The following is a 20413-nucleotide window of genomic DNA, read 5'->3' on the forward strand; positions in this document are numbered from 1 at the left end:
AAAAGAACATTGAAATTGGCAATTTGAAAATACTTAAATCTCATGAAATATTTACTTTTAACTTTGACAGAGTTTGCTAATAATAACAAAAATCAAAATTGCTAGAAGATGTGGAAGGGACTTTCAGATCTGCCCATTTCGCTTGCAATTTTCAGGTGTTCTCAGATCTGGCACCCTTTTTTTCAAGACAAATATCTTACAATACTCGCTTGAAATTAAATTCAATACGTTCTAAGCTGCATGCATAATTCAGAAAACTAATGTAATATCTTAGTTGCCACATGGAAGAGAAATAAAAAGTAGCTTGTAGTACAACAGCAAGTCCTCAACCAAATGCTACTGAACCACTTGCCCACCCTTTTAATTTTCTATGTTCTGACAGACATCCTGGGGTCTTAATGACTCTGGGGTCACCGGTCCTCCTAGGGCTAGATAGTTCCCAGATGGAGTAAGGGTCTGGCCTATAAGCATGACCTTCATGTTTGAACCAGGCAATCTAAAGCCTCCAGCCTTTCTACCTCCTGCAGAGGACTTTCACACTCTGGGCCATGGTCCCTAGCCCAAGGCCAGGTACCATTCAACAGGAGGCAGCCCTTATGCCTCACAGTCTGATGAAATTATACAGACCAGTGCATTCTAAACCTATTACCCCTACTCACCTGTTCCTTCCCTTGGAAGCCACAGCACTGGCTCCTGTTCAAATCGCCTTTGTCCCCAGTCTCCTGACCTACACCGGTGTTCTCCCAGGTGGCTCTGTGTGGCCTGTTATGCTTCCTGCTACTGGGAACTGAGAAACAAAATGTCTTTCCATTGTCAGCTGTCTTTTCCTGGTGTGTCAACCTCTCCAGCCCATAATGAGAGCAAAACACCCATTTGGGGCACCAATCCAACATATGCCTTCCCGCGCTTCTAAGACATCCCTGAGAAAGTGCCACCAAGTTGAGCATCGCTGTTTGAAAAGTTTCCAGTGGGTAACAGAGTGAGATGGATGGATGAGAATCACACACATGTGCGCGTTCACGCACACACACACACACACACACACACACACACACAAACACACACACACACACACACATGCAATGTCACTAGTAGGTCTTCACACTCAGTCCCAGAGCTTCCTGGCAAACATCTGGTCCTCTCCGAGAGTTTTTGTTTCATCAACTCTTCTTTATGGGCTTCCAACTCAATTCAATTCTACTAGATCTGTCCAATCTCCTTGACTTTTTCCTTTATCACTGTCATTTTTTTGGGGGGGTTGATGCTTATTAGTTTTTTGGGTTCAACGAGCCAGGAGGCAGTTCCCCAGGAGGAGGGGGGTGCTCAGCGCCAGCAGAGGGCCTTTCTCATATTATTGTATCCAATTATATTTGGTAATGTGAGCAGCTTCCAGTGTGTGCACATAAAACAAATCTGAATTTATAAGCAAAAGCTAAATGCAAACAAGAACTGAGGAGCCTCCATTCTCCTATGGGTTTGGCCGCTCCTCACTTCAGTGAGATTAATAGATTCATTAAGAGGATTTTAAAAGTTGAGCCGATTAGGACTGAGATGGCTTAATTAGAGCAAATCAACCTTTAATATTCAATTTATCTCTAACTTATTATTTTTTTTACTCTGAAAAGGCTCCCGTTTTGCCCCTCCTTTCTGCCCTTGAAGCTGTCTCCCTTGTTCAGAATGTGCTGCACCTGTCCCGGGCCACGGATTGTCTTTGTAACTCCTTCACTGGCTTCTTTGGCCCCAAACAATTACCCTTCACCTTCACCATCTGCCTTTCATATGGACTGAAAATTATAGTTCTTAAAAACAGCCTGGACAGGCGTGGCGGTGTACGCTTGTAATCCCAGCATTGGTGAGGCTGAGATAGGAGGATTGCGGTTTGCAGCCAGCCCGCAGCTACTTAGTGAGGCCCTTTGCAACTCAGTGAGACCCTGCTTCAAAATAAAGAATAAAAAATAGGGCTGGGGGTTTAGCTTGGAAGTAGAATGCCCCTGGGTTCCATCCCCAGTACTGCAATAAATAAATAAATAAATAAAAACACTACATAAATCCAGACCCTTCTTGTTTTATTCTCCACTCTGCTTCCTCCAAAATCCCTCCAGAAAGAAGGCTTATGTTCTCAGGGTGTCCCAGTCCACCTTCGCCTGCCCTGGCGTTTGTCCATGCCCCCTTTTTTCCCAGTGAAAGCAGTTGGGGAGGGGTGGCCCCCAGTGTGCTTGGCACCATCACATGAAGTGACCGGATCAGACAAGGATGCTCAATTGAAATCAAGTTCCATGTAGACTATAGATAACTCAGGACATATAGTTGTAGTCAAACGTTATTTGGTCTTTGACATTTAATTGTAATCAGGCATCTTGTCCAATTTATATTTGCTTTATTTAGCAACTCTTCCCTAGAGTTGCTAACTCTGCCCCTTCTTTCTGGGACCTTTTCCTCTGCTCCAAGAGCTTGCTTGCTTTCTGCCACTCCAGGACTCTGTCACCTTGGGTTCTTCTCAATGGTTCTGATTGGTCAAAGGTCATAAGAAGGTCAGATCAGTGCCCGTTTATCTGTTCGCCCTCATCCCCTCAGAGGGTAGTGACTTGATTCCGTGTGATGAGTGGTATCTCTTGGGAACAGGAAGGTGTAAGCTGGGGAGCAGAAAGAAAAGGCATCGCATGCTTTGGATCAAGGTGACCTGCTCAGGATCTTGTGGAGCTGAGGCCTCATCTACCCTGTTAATCCTTGGGCTGATAGCTGGAACTGTGGCCCTCAGGAAATCAGCATCTCCTTTGCTCCTGCCTCCACAAAGTGCTTCATATCTATTCCTAGCAAAGCACCTCTCACCACGAGTTGAGCTGTGGGAGCGGGCAGTGTGACAGTTTGGGCTTGGAACGTCCCCCCTCCAAAAGGCTCCTGTGTTGAAAGTATGTTGCCAGATCCAGCTGGCAAAAGTACGGGTTCTGAAGTGAGGCGTGAGAATGAAGAATTTTTAATTCTAACGTGGGGGAGTCGCCAGCCTACTATCTCTACTGGCCGACCCCTGTTCCTGGATCAGTATTTCCTACGGGTCGACAACTATGCCTGGGTCAGTATTCTCTATTGCGCCGACACTCCTGGCCAATGCAACTTCTGGGTCAATCTCATCTTTATTGCACCGACGCCGACAATGGGTTTGTTTTTCCAGAGGTATTTATACATAGCTACAGGTCAATCAACATTCTTGTGCTACCACCACCAGAATACAATAAAGAACAATACAAAACACATCATTACAGATAGGCCTATCAGTACCCTCGTGTCATCACCGCCTGATCCTCTCTCAGACCATTTTGAACTTTCCATAACCCCAAACCTTGTTGACTCTGGGTGAAGGACAGTCAGCTGAGTCAGAGACACCAATCTAGGGGAAGGCCTTAATGGCTCCCAACAGTCTGTCACAATGAACAATATTCAGACACGAAAGAGTGCAACCAGGGCTTCAATCTCATCAGCGGGTCAGGGCACTGAAGGACTGATGGTTTCCATGGACTTACTCGGAAGGAATTTAGGCAGATGGGGAATGTATGAGGGACAGGCCACTGGGGGTGTGGCCTTGGAGGCTCTGTCTGTCTCTGGTCGCTTCCTGTCTCTGCTTCCTGCTGCCATTGAGTTGAGCTTGGCTTTCTTCCGCCATTCCTGACTGCCATGATGTCTGTCTTGGAGATGGCTGGCTGTTTTCCTTTCTATGTTGCTTGGGTCAGGTACTGGGGACGTAGCGACATAAAAGTGGACTGAAATAGGTGGTGTGATTTTGCAAAGATTCAAGTGATGAAACGAAACAGTTAATAACATGCAATTTTTTTGTTCCATAACAGGAGTCTAGGGACCTTGGAAAGTGTTGCAGTTGTGCCATGTATGTACATGTGTGCGTGTGTGCATTTGTATGTACGTGTGTGTGTGTGTGTGTGCACACACACATATGGTAGTCATCTCTGAGTGATGAGCCAGAGTTTGAGAGACATTTCAGGAAATTGTATTTATCTTTGCATAACTTCCATTTAAATAGAAGTAGAGCAGAACTGAGGTTCTGATTTAGGAGTTCCTGGTGGTACATCAGCGAGGGAATGTATTCATCTTCAGTTTCTTCCTGAGGAACAGGGAAATCGATCCTGCTTTTACCTCCAGAATTTATACTTAGGAACTCTTTTCTTTACCTGTAGAGTCTGAAAACTTGTGCCGTATTATGTTAGATGGATGTATGTTTTTATAGAATGTTTGAAAAATACTTATATTTATAAAGAAGCAGAGAAAAAAATCCAATTTTCTCCAATCTCACTAACCAGAACTAATAATATATTTCCCATTCTTTCTCAGATATTTTTTCTGTACAAAACTGGATTCATACTGTGTGTGTATGTGTGTGTGTGTGTATACATACACATATTTTCCTTTGTTTCTAAAAATAGTGTCATTAGTAGCGTTTATCCACATCTTTGAAAATACTCATAATGTATGTTCAACCTCCCATTCAATGAAAATAATAGTTTCCTGCACCTTCCTCCTAATTTAGAAAATTAAGTAATCTCTGCCTTTTCCCGTGGTAGCTGATGGTGCAGTGTTTGCACTCAGATGCCTGTCCCCATCCCCACCTGTTTTTATGCTGTCTTTTAGGATTTTAACCACTAATTCAAAAGCTCTAAGGGCTCCTAAAGCATCCTATTCCTGTGACCAGCGTGATGCTGTGGCGGTGACTCTGCTCCCACCATCTCACCGTGCCTGCCCTCCGCAGGAAAGCCAAGTGCCTGAGTGGGCTGGAGAGCGCTAGGCAGCAGCCAGCAATTGCAGAATGATGTCCCCAGTCTATTTGATTATTACTCCCTTCTCTTTCCACAAATGTACTGTTCCCAATGTATGTGAACAAGGGCTTATTCTAGAATATGCAGTTAAGGAGATGGGTGCCGGAGCTAATGTGTGGCGGGGCAGCTTGTTAGAAAGGACAGTCTGTCGTCTCCTGGATACCTGTGTGTTCAGGTAGGCAGGTAAGTGCGAGAGGAGACTAGCCAGTGTGTGGCTTCTGGTGCATCAGCCAAATCCTTGCTTTCTGTCATGAAGGTTGAGTTGATAAAAGTACTGGCATGTCTGTGGTTGTAGGAGGGTGTGAATGAAGACCTTACACAGTGCGTGGACTGATCCAGTAGAATGCCGCTGGGGTGTGACCTCATTGGTCACACCAATTGGAAGGGACCCATCCTCTTCCTACAAAGGGATGGTACTTAGTTTGCAAACATCTTTGAGAACACCCTGCCTGCAACTTATTTTTAGCTTGCCAATGCAAAACGCCACAGCCTGGGGGCCTTGGTTCCTCTCTCCCTGGCTTACAGATGACCATCTTTTCCCTGTGTTCTTACATAGTCTTCCTTCTGTGTGCTCCTGTGTCCTACGGATTAGGATTTGTCCTTTGACCTCCTTTTGGGTGAGCTACCTCATTAACGACCATCTCTCCAAATGCAGTCTCATTCTGAAATACCGGGGGGCTAGGGTGTCAGTATATGGGTTTGTTTGTGGGAGGACACAAGTCAACCATGGCCAACCATAAACAATACTAGACCCAGTAACAGCTCTGTGCCCATTTTATTTGAGTAGAGAAACATCTTTTGAATATTCTATTTAGGATGTATGAGTAGTCGCTTCTCTGTCTTTTACTGGATGGTCACAGTGCTAAAATTGTCTTTACTTAGGCCTTTTTCAATCTAATCACTTGTAGAATTTAGGCCTGTAGGTAAGTAGCACTCATCACATTTAAGCTAGAATGGAAGCATTAAAGAAAATTGGGAAGTGTTAATAATTAAATCCTCTTTTCTTTCGACATGTAATGAGGGAAAAGTGACTGCTAAATGGGCTGAAATGAATTTGGAGAACACACTTGAAGAATGTTGATACGTTTCATATGGAAATGTTCACTTTATGAATTATTCTTCTTTGTTGGAGCTTTAATTGATTTATTCTCTCTTGCACTGACTTTGTGCTACCCCTCTTATCTAGAAATCCAGGCAAACATCAAAGATAGGCAAAAGATAAGCAATAAAAAAATAAAATTCCAATATGGAGGAGTGAGACTGAGGAAATAGCCATTATTCAAAAAGATCTGTTGAACAGTTTCCAAAGACTCTTGGGGGAGCTGGATGTGAGGGGTTCCTTACGGATGGCCTTGCTTGGGCCAAGGGGGGGGGTGGTTAGGGCTCCTTCAAAGCTAATGTGGTGTTTATGGGACATCGCTGGTTTGGATATGGGACGCATATTGAAAGTATTAGCATGAAATAACATTTTATATTAATTAGTTAAGATAATCCATTTTGGGACCCTCATCTACATGGAAAATGACTATTGTGATTTTAACAGCATCTTGTGTTTTAGGAACTTTTGGCTTAAGGAAACCGTGGTACTTCCCCTTTACTGGGTCATACTGGAAGAGCATCTGTGGGTTCCTGGAAAAGCAGAAGCAGCCTTTGGATTCTACTCTCTTTTTCTTCAACGAGAACTTCGGCAATAAAGGTTTGGACCAGAGACCCACCTTCGGGCTCCCTTCGGGAGCTGAGAATCAGCTCTGAGAGCAAAATCACAAGACATCATCACTTGATAATACTTTGTCTAAGTCCATGATCCTCAGAAGATTTGTGTTACCTGTTGCTGAAAGCACTTTCCCCTGTGTAGTGTATGCATTTAGGTATCTCTAACTATTTAATAAAATAAAAGCATCATCCCCCAAATGAATATGTGTTAACAAAAATAAGATCAAAGGCAGGCAGCTACCAGGTGTGACAACTTTAGGATTTTTCAAAGTGTTTTTATACATGCTGGCTTGCCCAGGGCTTCTGTGAGAGAGGACCAGTTCTGATTACTCATGGGGAATATGCTAAGGCATTAAAACATCCTTGGGAGACAGGGACAAGGCTCTTCTCATCCGTTTGTATTCCACCCACTGTCTATTCCTGAACTTATGCAAAAGGACCACTCAAAAGGACCCTACTGTATGTATAGCTGTACCACCGTGGATTAGAAAACTCCTTTTATGGTGGTCATAGATACTACATCAGTATTGGAAAGTGAGTTCCTTTTTTATAGTTAAACAAATAAAATACGAATCTTTGAGAAAATGAGAAAAACATCCACCATCACCTATTAGCCCTCCTCTCGGAGGGTATTTGTTATAAATGTGTTTTGATATGTGACTAATTTGCCTGGTAAGTTTCTCTGCATCTACATAAATGCATATGTGTGTCTTTATCTCTATTTTATTTTTTACGTATTGATTCTCTTAGCATAAGGGTTCAAAACTTTGTCATCCATGTTTTTACTTATTTTCTGCCATTATATAATGTCCTTCTTGGTTTGGTCATGATTATTTTTGTTGTTTTTGTTTTGGTGGTACTGGAGATTCTAGGGGCATACTACCTCTGATATATACCTCCAGCCCTTTTTATTTTAAAACAAGGTCTCACTAAGTTGCCAAGGTTAGTCATGAACCTGTGATCCACTTGTCTCTGCTTCCCAAGTACTGGAATTACAGGCATGCCCCATCATGCCTGGCTAGACACAGATTTTTGAACTGCTCTGCCTGTTTCACAGAGTTAGGATGCAATTCCAGAGAAATCCATGTATCAGTGCAAACTCTTTCTTGGAGCTTTTGAAATCCTCTCAGGGATTTGCATCTTCTCTACAGGGTCACTGCAGCAGAACAGAGACAGAGAACCTGAAGGAGGCCCCCCTGGAGCTGCGCTGGTATCTGTAACCAAGGAGCACCAGGGATTCAAGGCAGCTGTCCAAGACCTCACCCTCTCCTTCCACAGGGGCCAGATCACCGCTCTGCTTGGGACCAATGGTGCAGGGAAAACCACCATCATGTGCGTCCCGTCTTACCTCAGTTTGGTTCTCAGAATACCAGTTTACCAGAGACACAATCTTGATGTCTGTCTGTCTGTCTGTCTGTCTGTCTGTCTGTCTCTCTCTCTCTCTCTCTCTCTCTCTCTTTGAGTCTCAGAACAGAGTTTAGTGTCACAGGAGTAAGAGGAAGCCTCCTCTCCAGAGCCACCCTGGGTCTTCAGTCCCACTATTACATCTTAGGCGTAGCATCTAGGAAGGGATGGGATCAATGGATGGTTTTTTAATTTTTAGTTTTACTTATGTTTCTTATAAATCATTTTCCACATTTTACTTTAGTCCTTGAAAGTCCATTGGAACTTTAATTTTTGTCCCAGTGTCATTTTTCTTGTGTATCAATAGGAAGAGGAGCAGCAGAAAGAGATTTGCAATTTTTTGGAACACCTATTTTTCTTTGTGAGAAAAGAGCTATATACATATTTATTTATTTATTTATTTATTTATTTATTTATTTATTTATTTATTTTAAAATATTTTTTATAGGTGCCTTGCAGTCACACATCTTAATGGGGCACGAGATGGTAGAGGCACACATGCACACATCACTCATTTAGCCCTTCCTGAATCCCCACCCCATTCCCTCCCCCTCCCTTCTTCTTATGTTTGTTTTAGTAATTGATATGGTGGTGACTGTGATATGTTGTGAATGTACATTAGGAAATTTCCCTCTTCTCTCCTCCCACCCCACTCAGGTCACCTTAATTGCTCATCTGTTGCTTCTCTTTTTTTTCATGTTCTGTTTTTTTGTTTGTTTTCTTGTTAAAGCTTGACTTTTGGTATAGGATCCAAAGGCTCAAAATTTGTCTAAAGAATACAGTTCTGTGTCCACAAAGAGACACTAAGTGGCTGTGAGCTGGTCCTACAACTGGCAGATATTTAGGGGTAACCCGCCCAAGTCATGAATATCTCTTCTCAACAAATCACTATCTCTTTGTTCTCTTTGTCATTCAATATATAGAACTAACATATGATTATTGAAAAAATAAAAAGGACTTTGCTTCACCCTTATTTACCAAGAAAGATAGAAAAACAGGATACATAAGGTTTCAGAAATCCCCCATTGAAAACAATTTGAAAAACAATGTATGGAATATTTTTCTTTGTTTCTTGGATGCTGATATTACAGAAGTGAGAAAGCTCTCAGTGGCTGTGGTGTGTGTGTGTGTGTGTGTGTGTGTGTGTGTGTGTGTGTGTGTATTTGTGTTTGCTAATTGAAAAGGGACAACTTATAATTACTCAAGAGACTAGTAGTCTATATCCCTGTTTTACTAATAACATCTTACAGTGAAAACTTGGAATGCTTGTTTAGCATAATGATGAAAATTAAGTTTGGAGTTTCTTGATGTGTTAAGGTTTTCTGACTGTGTTATTCTTGGCCTACATTTGAAGTGCACTTTGAGTTGTCCTAACTGCTTCATACTAAGATCTGGTACAGGCTTAGATAAGAATCTAAGAGGCACATCAATGAACTGTGTCTTCACCATTTAAAACAAAAATCTATGAGACAGAACACATACAGCTGGATCTTCATGTCCATGTGCTGCACATCCACAAATTCAACCCACCATGGATGAAAAATAATTGAGAAAACACTGTATCTGTACTGAACATGTTCAGACTTTTATTCCTTGTCATTATCCCCTAAGCACCATAGTATGATGACTATTTACAGACCATTTGCATTGTGTTAGGTATTATAAGCCATCTAGAGGCAATTTAAAGGATATGGTATGGGAGGAGTAAGGTTATGAAAATCCTATGCCATTTTAATATACAGAATTTAAGGATTTTAGAATTTTTGTATCCACTGGGGGGGGTGGTTAATAACCAACCCCTAAGGATACTGAAAATCAACTGTGTAAACAGTCCTATAACACTCCTAAAGTAGGTTTGAAAGTACTGTGACAAAGAGTTGCCAATCAAGTTTATTGAGGTGTAATCAGGTGTAGTGAACAGTACTTTTAAGTGTGCAGTGTGATGGATTTTGACATGTTTGGTTAATGCTGAAATCAGTACCATATGAAGATAAGAAACTTTTGATCCTGCTGCAAGGTTTTCTGTGCCCTTCTTTAGCCCTGGCCTCCAAGGGAGCATGGATCTGCTTTTGGTCACCATACAATGGTTTGCTCATCTAGAATCTCATGGACATTGAAGTGTGCCTGGTTTCTTTTGCTAATCCCATTCATAATGGCTCTGCTCTACCACCAGCCTGGTATGTGTGGTTGCTGAGTCATTTTACACTATATAGATGCTCTTCAGCCTGGTCACACTGTCCTGTTGGTAGGTCTTGAGGCTAGACCCGGTTTTTAGCGATTATGACCATAGCTGCTGTGGATAATCATGAACATATCTTTGGCATAGTGTCATATGTTTTAATTTCTCCTAAATAAGTATTTAGGAGTGGATTTGATAGGTCCTATGCTAGGTTTGTGTTTAACTTTTTGTAAATAAGAAAACAATTTGAAAGACAAATAATGAACTTTTTGAAACAAAGAAGCATTACTAGCTAATGCTCAGGCTTCTGGTGAAGTTGTAAGAGTCCTGGGTGACAGTCCCTTGAGTTCTTGTGGTTTGGTAGAGATGGGCAGCTGGGGCTGGGGGCAGAAGGAAGACTGGACACTGATTGGAAGCTTGGGCTGAAATTTCTGTCCTCTGTCATCTAATTTTGAGGACTTAGGAAAATATGTTATTTCTTTAGTCCATTTCCTCCTCTGTACCAACAAAGTTGACTTTTTATCTACAAATCTTGATACAACTGTAGAATTCTGTGATCACAGTTTATCACGTGGGATTATGACTTTCTCTTATGCCCACTTTTCCAAGAATAACCGGCCAGTGTCCCCTTAAGCTCTTGACGATTTTTCTCTGATGGTGTAGAAACTGCCAGAAGGGGTATATTTTTCATGGTCTGCCCTTGTCACCCAGTGTCAGCGGGTCCCTCATGTTCCGTCTCAGCAGGATGTGTTTTGTATGCTGATTTATTTTCTCTGGCAGATCCATGTTGACAGGGCTCTACCCTCCCACCTCTGGAACCATCATGGTCAACGGCAAGAACCTGCAGACAGACCTGTCCAGGGTCAGAGCGGAGCTGGGGGTGTGTCCACAGCACGATGTCCTGTTGGCTAACCTCACCGTCCGGGAACATCTCCTGCTCTTTGCATCTATCAAAGCCCCGTGGTGGACCAAGAAGGAGCTGCAGCAGCAAGTCAACAAGTTAGTAAACAGTTGCCTCTTTGTTTCTCCTGATTTTGTCTTGTCGCGTAAGTGAAGGTGTAAAAAGAGATATGTTAAAAATCATCTTTGAAAAGCCGGGCGTGGTGGCGCACGCTTGTAATACCCACGCTTAGGAGGCTGAGACAGGAGGATCGTGCAGGTTCGAAGCCAGCCTCAGCTACTTAGTGAGGCTCTCAGCAACTTAGTGAGACCCTATTTCCAAATATGTATATGGGTCTGGGAATATATCCTGGAGGTAGAAAGCCTCTGGGTTCCACCCCCAGTACCACCACCCCCCAAAAAATCATCTTTGTCTTTATGAGAAGAAAACACTGAGCAAGTGGTTCCTCAACCATAGGGTCACATCTTATCCAGCAGTGCTGGGAATATCATAGAAGGCAATTTGGGGAGGACATTGCATTTGTTTGGTTTGAAGTGGGGAAGCGCTAAGCAAAGTTGATAAAGTATGGCTAAGTTGCTGGTGTAAGTTTTATGCATCTGGAACTAACGGTTTCTATAGGTGCTCTAAATTGAAATAATGCAAAGGTAGGCAAGAAAACTGGTTGTAATGAGCTTCATATTCATGGGAAGGAGTTAGAGAGTACCGGTGTAAGGAGGTGTTGATGGGCAGGGTACTGTGAGATCTCCTTCCCTGAGATGTGAAATGTAGTCTGAGTACACCATAGCAGAGGCCTTGACCATGAGGGAGACTGGACCACAGCGTCCACACATGGGAGACTGGACCACAGCGTCCACACTCCTCGTTGTTTTCTTCTGCATCACTTCCAGCACTGGGGGGAAGGAGGACTTAAGATATATCTGGGATAACAGGCATAAGAATATAGATTGCACTGTCAAAGGCTACCACAGACTGTACCAGAGGACTGTGGGACCTGGGCTGAAATAAGGGTACATTGGCAGCTCTGGAAATAGTCCAGAGACAGCAGGAAGGGTTGATGGAGATCAGCTTTGTAGACATGGGCAGAGGGATTTGAGGAAGAGATCAGTGGAATCCTAGGTGTATTTATGGAAGGGGGCGTGGAAGGTGACCATGTGTGTGATCTGCTTCAGTGTCTCTTCCCCTACCTTGGGAGACAGGGAGGGCTGGGTCCAGTGTTGTGTCCATCACAAGGCAGCTGAAGCTCAGGGAGGTAGGGCTGTGTGGCTCATATGGGATGTGAGGATTTGCCAGAGGGTTCTCCGATGCCATGTGTACTCTACACACGGAGATGGTTGTCAGGTTGTAGCAGGTGAGCATGGAGGCCTTTGGAAGATGACTCTTGCTGAAAGGAGGGAGGGGACTCCTCTGTATCTTTTAAGTATTGCTGCTTGGACTGGAATATGGATGTCCCTCAGCAGGGTCCAAGGGTCTGAGATGCGGAGACATCACCAGTTGTTCTCCCTGGGTCTGATGAGTGCAGGTGACAGTGGCTTACAAATGCCCTCTCGACCATGGCAGGCTGGGCAGCTGGGTTCCCTGGCTTGACTGCTCATTTTAGAACCCGCTCTGGAGCATCAGTCTCTGAAGGTGTCTAACCTGAGTAAAATAAGGTCATCTTCAAATAGAGATGGATCTGGTCCACATGTGGGGTTCTAAAGGGCAGAGTTTAGAAGTATTATGGAAGTTCTTTTGTTAGAAATAGAATAATGCCACAAATCAAGAATATGGAAGAATATAGTGGAGACACATATCGACCAGGGGCCAGGACGTGAATCCAGAGCATCGAGGAGCAGGCGCACGCAGCTCCCCTGGTGGTGTCTTTGGCGGGAGCAGCCTTGGAAGCGGCATCCTCGTTCTCTAGAAGTGCTTGGCTGTGCGGGTCACAAGCTCTCATGCTGGAAAAGGGTCAGGTTTTATTCGGATGATCTGGAGTTGAGTGAGGTGACTGTGTCTAGACACAAGCCATGGTACAGTCCATATGCAGGATGAGTCAATCTCTCCTTGGGTGGGTGCTCACACTGTGAGAGTCGAATGAAAATTAAATCCAAACTTGTGGACAAAGTTCTCAAGGAACGGGGCCATTGTGACATGTGCTACCTGGCACTACTACATTTCCTTTAGTAGTTTTTTCTTCACTCCCTCCTCCCTCAAAGTTCACCTTGTTAGCATGCTAAGAGGGCCTTCTTTGCTGCGGAGTGGGCTGTTTGTTTTCTCATGGTGTGTTTAACACTCACTGATGATAATAATAATGGGAATGACAGTGGATTCTTGGATGTCTAGGGGAATCGTTCACTGTGGACTACTAAGCCTATCTCAGATGTGAGCAGGTTCTTAGAAATGGCCAGGCACTATGGTGAGTAAATAGTACAAAAAGCAACCTGGCTATGCACAACCAAATTTCTTTTGTTAAAAAGTCATCTGCCACTTATTTTAATTTAAAAAATAGTGTCTACTCTGAGCCCCCAGTAAACTCTGTTGTGCCTGTGATTGGGGACTTAAATCAAATACCTAACAATGCTGTGGAGGCCTCATCTTTTGATTGGGTGCCAGGCAACCCTAATGGTTATCAATTCACAGCAGGTTACCTAGCAACAAAGCCAATTTGTGCAAAAGCAGTCAGAATGAGATCATGTTTTAGGACAGTCGCTCTCAATTAGCAGGAGGGAAAACTGAAAACATCTGATTTAGAGCCAACAGGCTTCATTTAGTGTCCTGGAGCACATTTTCCTAATGCACAGTTTCATTAAAACGTAAATTCAAGGGAGTGGCATCCCTCATAGCGTCTTGAGAGTGAACATTTGTCAAGAGACAGATCATTACTTCTTTGGCCTAGAGAAGCTAAGAGTAGTGAGGAGAGGAAGGGGGTCTTCGAGTCAATGAGATGTTATTATGTAGTTAATGTTACCACTTAGACTTCTGGCATACGCTATGGAACTCCAGTTGGAGGCTGATTGGTTTGGCAGTACTGAGATCAATGAGGGTGTATGTGCAGGTGGAATGGAGAGGAGTCCATGGATGGAGCCCTAGACATGCCAAGATTAAGAATGGAGAAATGAGGAGAACTAAGAAGGGGACCAGAGAGACCCAGAGGGAAGAGGAAGACAGGGAGTGAGGAGGCTCCCAGTGCGGTGGGTAAGAGTAAAGTACAATGAAGCCCAAGAACTGACATTTAGATTTAGCACACAGAGGTATTGGTGATCTCTAGAAGAACAATTTTAGTAATGTGCTGAAGACACTAGTATTCTTAGATTAGGTTAGAGGGAAAAGGAAAAGAGAAAAATTGGCAATGGCACATTTTCCTGGGGGTTTTCTGTATAGGGGAGTATAGAAATGGGATGGTGTTAAGATGGAAAAGTTAGGTCAAGAGAAGGATGCTTCAAAGTCAGAAATCATAGCAATATACCTACACACCACCGAGAGTGGTCTCACAGAGAATGGATGACTGTGCTGTGCTGGGAAAAGCTTGCTGGAATACTGCCTACACAGGACCATGGTGGGACCTAGAAGCTAGGGGTGGTCTCTTCTGAGAGGAGAGTAGGTTCAGGAGAGGTAGAGTTAGCAAGATGGAGGGTGTGGGAGTCTTTGTTTAACCTTCACATTGTTCCCGGTTAGGAGTGCATGCAAAGTAATTTCTATAGTAATGCTTATGAGCTTAAAACTTGGAGGTGAAGAGAGGAAGGGACTCAAGGGAATGAGGAACAATAAAAAATTATTTTCATGGAGTTCAGTGATAGCTGAGTGCTGAGAGAAGCTGAAAGAACAGATGTGGGCAGAGCAGGAGGCGCAGTACTGAGACTGGAGGAGCTGTGGTTGCTGAACAACCAGGTCTAGGGTGTAATGGGGGTTGGAAAAAGTGAAGGGAGGATGCTCTACAATAGATTAAAGTCCTCACAGACAGAGATAAGACTAGGACTAGAGAAAGGGCCAGCAATGGCAGGGGTGGCGAGGGCAGGGATGATGTGTCCTGATGACCTGCAAGGGGGGGTTCAGAGCAACATTCTGAAGGTCAGAGGGAGATGCAGTGAGTCACACCTCCCTACATCCAACCCAGTGAAAGAGATGCCAGGGTCATGCCAGAGGATTCCTGCTGGGTGTGTGTGCCTCAAGCCCAGCTTCCCTGTCTTACCCAGGTCATTGTGTGGTTCTCCCTACATTTCAAAAACAGAATCTTTGTATGCCCCGAAGAAGAAGCCATTTCCTCCAAATCCCAGCAAATGCTTCACTGCTTTTTCTGGAACACACTCTTATAATATCCTCACCTCACCACAGCCACCATCAAATTTTTTTTTTAATTTTATTTTATTGGTGCACTGTATTCATACATCATAGTGGGATACAAACTTTTGTAGACATACATGCACACATCGCCCAGTCAGCCCCCACCCGATCCCCACCCCATTCTCTCCCCATCCCTCCCTCCCATGCTTGGCTTAGTGGTTGACATCTAGTATTATAGCAATTTATCCAAAATTAAAAATGATAATCTCACATAACAGTTTCATTTGTCTGATACCAAGCTTTTGATGACTTAAAGATAACATTTCAATATTTCTTTTTGCTTTCTTTCTTACCAGAGAATATTTTTTTCTTTTTTTTAGGTGAAACTATCATATATTTATTTTTCAGAAAAAAATCTATCCTGATATGGAATATGGACTCTAGATACCCAAAACAATCTCGAAGCAAAAACAAAGCTAGAAGATGTATATTTTCTGATTTCAAACCATATAAAGCTACAATAATTGAAACAGTGTAGTACTGTTCTAAAGGCAGACATATAGACCATTGGAGTTAAATACAAGCCTAGAGCTAACTTCTTCCCTATATTGTCAAGTTATTTTTGACAAGGTTTCCACGAACATTTGGTGGTGGGAATAATAATCTTTTAACTAAGTATTGTTGAAAAATAATAATTACATGGAAAAGAATAAAATTGGACCCTTACCTAATCCCACATACAAGTATTAACTCAAACTAGATAAAAGACCTAAATATAAATCTTAAGACTATAAACTTTTAGGAGAAAATCTGGGTCATAAAACCTCACAACATTGAAATTGGCAGTGATTTCTTGGATATGATTTCAATGGCACAGGCAACAGAAGAATATACAAACTCCCTAAAAAATAAAAGAAAATATTGTATATCCAAAGACAATGTAAACAGAGTTAAAAGTTACTAATAGAATTGGATAAAATATTTCCAAATGCTATATCTGAAGGTATATTAATATTCCAACTAGAAATCCTAAAAATTAACAACAATAAAGGCAAACAATACCATTTAGAGATAGGTAAAAGACTAACATAAATAATGAATCTCCACAGATAACCAATCTTAGTTGTCTGTTGGATGGAAACTCTTGTTTCTCTGGTTCTGGTGAGTGTTACCTATTTCTTCTTTGTAGTTAATCTCTTTGAGTATTTTCTCTAGCGCTGGTTTTGAAGACATAAATTCCTTCAGTTTCTGTTTGTCATGGAAGCTTCTTATTTCTCCATCTAATTTGATAGAAAGTTTTGCTGGATAGGAAATTTTTGGCTGGAAGTTGTTTTCTTTCAGAGTTTGGAATATGTTACTCCAAGCCCTTCTGGCTCTCATGACTTGGTTTGGGAAGTCTGGAGTGATTCTAATTGGTTTGCCTCTGAATGTCAGTTGGCCCTTTGTTTTTGTTGCCTTTAAGATTCTCTGCTTGGCTTCCACATTGGTCATTTTGACAATTATATGGCGTGGGGATCCTCTTCTCGGATCCTGTCTAAAGGGAGTTCTATAAGTTTCCTGGATCTGTGTATCAACCTCTTGCTCTATATTTGGAAAATTTTCTGCTATTACTTCCTTGAAGAGATTGTTGATCCCTTTGGTATCACTTTCTTTTCCCTCCTCTATTCCAATTATTCTTAGGTTAGCTCTCTTAAGATGGGCCCATATTTCTTCAATGTCAGATTCCTGCTGTTGGATATCTTTTTCTAGATTAGAAACTATGCCTTCATTTTTGGATTGCTCATCTTCTTAGAGCGAGATTCTGTTCTCCATGTGGTCTAATCGGTTGTTTGTGCTTTGAATTGAGGCCTTTACTTCATTAATTGCATCCTTTATCTCTTTTTGGCTCTCTCTGAGTTCTTTTCGAAGCACCTCTATTATTTCTACAGTTATTTTCCTGATTTGATCTTCTAGAAATCTCTGATTTTCTGTTTTATCAGGTTCTGATGTTGTGGGGTTGTGCACATTCATTACTTCAGTGTTATTCCTCTTTCCCATGATTTTGGAGGTTTGTGCCTTCTCTGGGTTCTTCCCTTGGGTCACTATGGCTTCACTTAAGGTGCTCTGGATCTCGAGTCTGTATTATCTCAGACCCTACTACTCCTTTACTGGGTTGTATCACAGAGTCTCCGACCCAGGGAGTCGATAGAGGCTGCTTTAAACTATGGGGGGTGCCAGGTTGCACGCTCTCCTATGGTGTGATATCTCTGCCACCACCACTCCCTCACTGGGTCAAGTCCCAGGAGGCACAATACTGGGATTTCTCCTCTGTGGCCCGCAATTTGACTCACTGTTCTTGAGTACGTAGATGTAGCTGTACTGGACTCGGTGAATTCACTGCTGCTGCCGCCGCTGGTGGCAATATGGCGCCTCTGCCACGCCCTCGGCCATGAGGCTGGCGTATTTTTTCTTCTCTGGTTTTGGTTTCCACTCTGAATCCCTGCAGCGTGTGCTGAGCTCAGCCACTGGGAGCTTTAAATGCTGTCTGCGCCGAAAGATCCCGCCTGGCTGTTCCGCATCGGCTCACCTCTGCTTGCTGTAGCCGTCCACTGAGTTCGCCGCTGCCGCCGGCAGTATGGCGCTGCTGCCGCGTCCTCGGGCGCGTGTGTCTCCTCTGTGGCCCTGAGCTCTGTTCTCAGTCCGCTTTCTCTCTGGAGCCTGGTGGTTTTTTTGTTTTTCTGGTGATGGTGTTTTCTGGCTATGAAAGGCGCTCTTTTTGTGGTAATGGAGATTGGTTGTTAGGGGGACTCTTAAGCCCCGCTTTTCTCGGTCACCATCTTCCCGGAAGTCAAATTTTTTTAATTACTATGTCGGTAGTCAGAGGGGATCCTCGGTACACCTGGGTCTTTACCATTAACTTTCTTATCACTTATCATAACTTCTTGTCTGACTTCCCCTCTATACTTTGAGTTCCTTGAACCAGAGAAAATATTTGATTTGATTTGATTTGATTTTTTTCTAGCCAGGCAGGTGGCAGGTGCCATGTATTGCAGGGGTTCAGTAGAAATTTGTTGAATAAATGAATCCATGATTGAAAAGAGGCATCTAAGTCACATTCTCCAGTAAATAATTTTCCTGTATAGAACTGACACAATATGAGAAAGTTTTTTCTTTCTTTTCCTGTTGCCTACCAATATTCAAAATTAGAGTTTTTAACCTTATGAGAAGGAATTCAGAAATTTAAAATTGCAGAAATTATTTACTTCCTTTTGGTACATTACAGACTAATAACTAGACAAATACTAATCCCTGTATTGCCCTGGACTTAAACATTAAATAAAAATGAGCAAATAAAAATATTCGCCAATGTTTGTAAAATGTTTTCTTTTCTAACTGCTATCTCTGATCTAAGTTCCTGGCCCATGTCCACAACTCGGAAGGATAGAAATGACTAGGCTTTAAACAGAGTCCTCTTCCTGTCCCAAGAGTAGTGGTCCAGACATGGTTTTACTGTCCCCAGACATCAGCTCATTGGCGTAGAGTCCTAGTAATACATCCATCCCTAGAGAACAAGTCAAATTCTTTGACTCCATTTATGTTAATAATATTACATTAACTAATATGTCATGAGTACAAGCCAACATCATCAGACTCCATGATAAGCATAGTGTGATGAAAGTCTTGTTCTTGGGAAAGCCCAACCCACGGAAGAGTGAGGCTCAGGTGAGCAGGTAAGGTGTCCAGGGGCATCACAGTGACCCAGTGGGTGCCAGCCTGTTGCCACGGCAATAGCAGCAGTGTTTGCCTCCAGCTCTACCATTGGCTTAGAGAGCTTTTTAAATGTGTACTGTGTCTGTCTTGGTTTCCAATTATCATGTGTTTCCAATAGCAGGAAGAACCTTGTTAGGAAGTTGTGTGGATTCTACTAATTTATATATAAAACACTTTACGTAGCCTGGTGTGATGGAACCCACCTATAATCTCAGTACTTGAGAGACTGAGACAGGAAGACTTCAGGTTTCAGGCCAGTCTCAGCAATGCAGCAAGATCTTATTTCCTTAAAAAAAAAAAAAAAAAGAAAGAAAGAAAAGGAAAGAAAAAAGAAAGACTGGGGTGTAGCTTGGAGGTAGAGTGCCCTGGGCTTAATACCCAGTACAAAAAAATAAGTAAATAAAATAAAAAGCACTTAGAACAGTACTTAGAATGTGGTTTTTGTGTAATAAACATTAATTATGATTAATCTTATGTAGTGCTTATTTTATATAGTTACTGGCATTCCTTCTGTGCTATTAACCATATGTGGTGCTATTTTTTTTTTAATTACTGGCATTTCTTCCATGGGAGTTTATGAAATCAATCAATGGTATTCTTCACACATAAAATTTATAATTACATTGTACTGTATTGTGGTTAAAAGATTCTATTTCAAGGTGGACTTCCCCGAGACCCGTAACCCACAATCTCTTGTGAGTTTCCCACAGCGTCTTATGTTCCTTCTCTCATATTTCTCTCCTTCTGTCTAGTTGATTCTCTGCACTCGATATTTATGAGATCAACTGTGATTTGCTGCTGCCTCCATCCCCAGATCCATACCACATTCACCTAGCACCTACAGAGCCTTTGTGCAATCTTGCAAGAACGTATAAGACATACACAAATAAAATGGATTCATCCTTACTTCCTCTACCCCATCACAATTGCCCACCACTTTTGGTTTCACAAATTAAATAAGAAGGAAAAATTAGTAAATTTGACTCTCAAATTTATTAGTATGTTAAAATTCATGTGCCAGGAAAACATGTTTACACGAAAAAAAATAGAAGCAAAAGTGCAGAGTGAAAGACTGATGCTTACTGTGGAATAAGGGTAACAGAAGCCAGCCACGGCCTCCTTGCCTGCATTGCAAGGAGCACCATTGTTCACACCTTGTCTGGAACGGTGTGATGAAGGGAGTGTGGCAGTCCACGGGGACAGACAAGGAGGCACAAGTCAAAACCGCTCTTGGATCACGGGCCAGTGGAAGAGCAGGTGGCCTTTCAGCCTGGATGAATGTACAATGAACAGCACGTGGGACCACTCAGTGGCTCTCGGGATCCTGAGCGGTGTTCACGAAAGAGACTGCTGAGGGGTTTGGCATCACTCGCAGATGTAACCACAACA

At 42.6% G+C, this 20413-nt stretch overlaps 1 protein-coding gene across 1 annotated transcript in view; it reads left to right on the forward strand.

The window, feature by feature from the left end:
* Window positions 1–20413, forward strand: part of ABCA13 (ATP binding cassette subfamily A member 13) — a gene marked incomplete at both ends in the record, with an annotated part of 326203 nt that overhangs the window by 142188 nt on the left and 163602 nt on the right. The window contains 3 exon segments of the mRNA XM_080701162.1: window positions 6379–6516; window positions 7685–7865; window positions 10897–11115. Coding sequence (XP_080557288.1) covers window positions 6379–6516; window positions 7685–7865; window positions 10897–11115 — 538 coding nt within the window.

The sequence above is a fragment of the Muscardinus avellanarius genome, assembly GCF_963383645.1.
Source record: "Muscardinus avellanarius genome assembly, chromosome: 9".
In the NCBI taxonomy this organism is placed as follows: Eukaryota; Metazoa; Chordata; class Mammalia; order Rodentia; family Gliridae; genus Muscardinus; species Muscardinus avellanarius.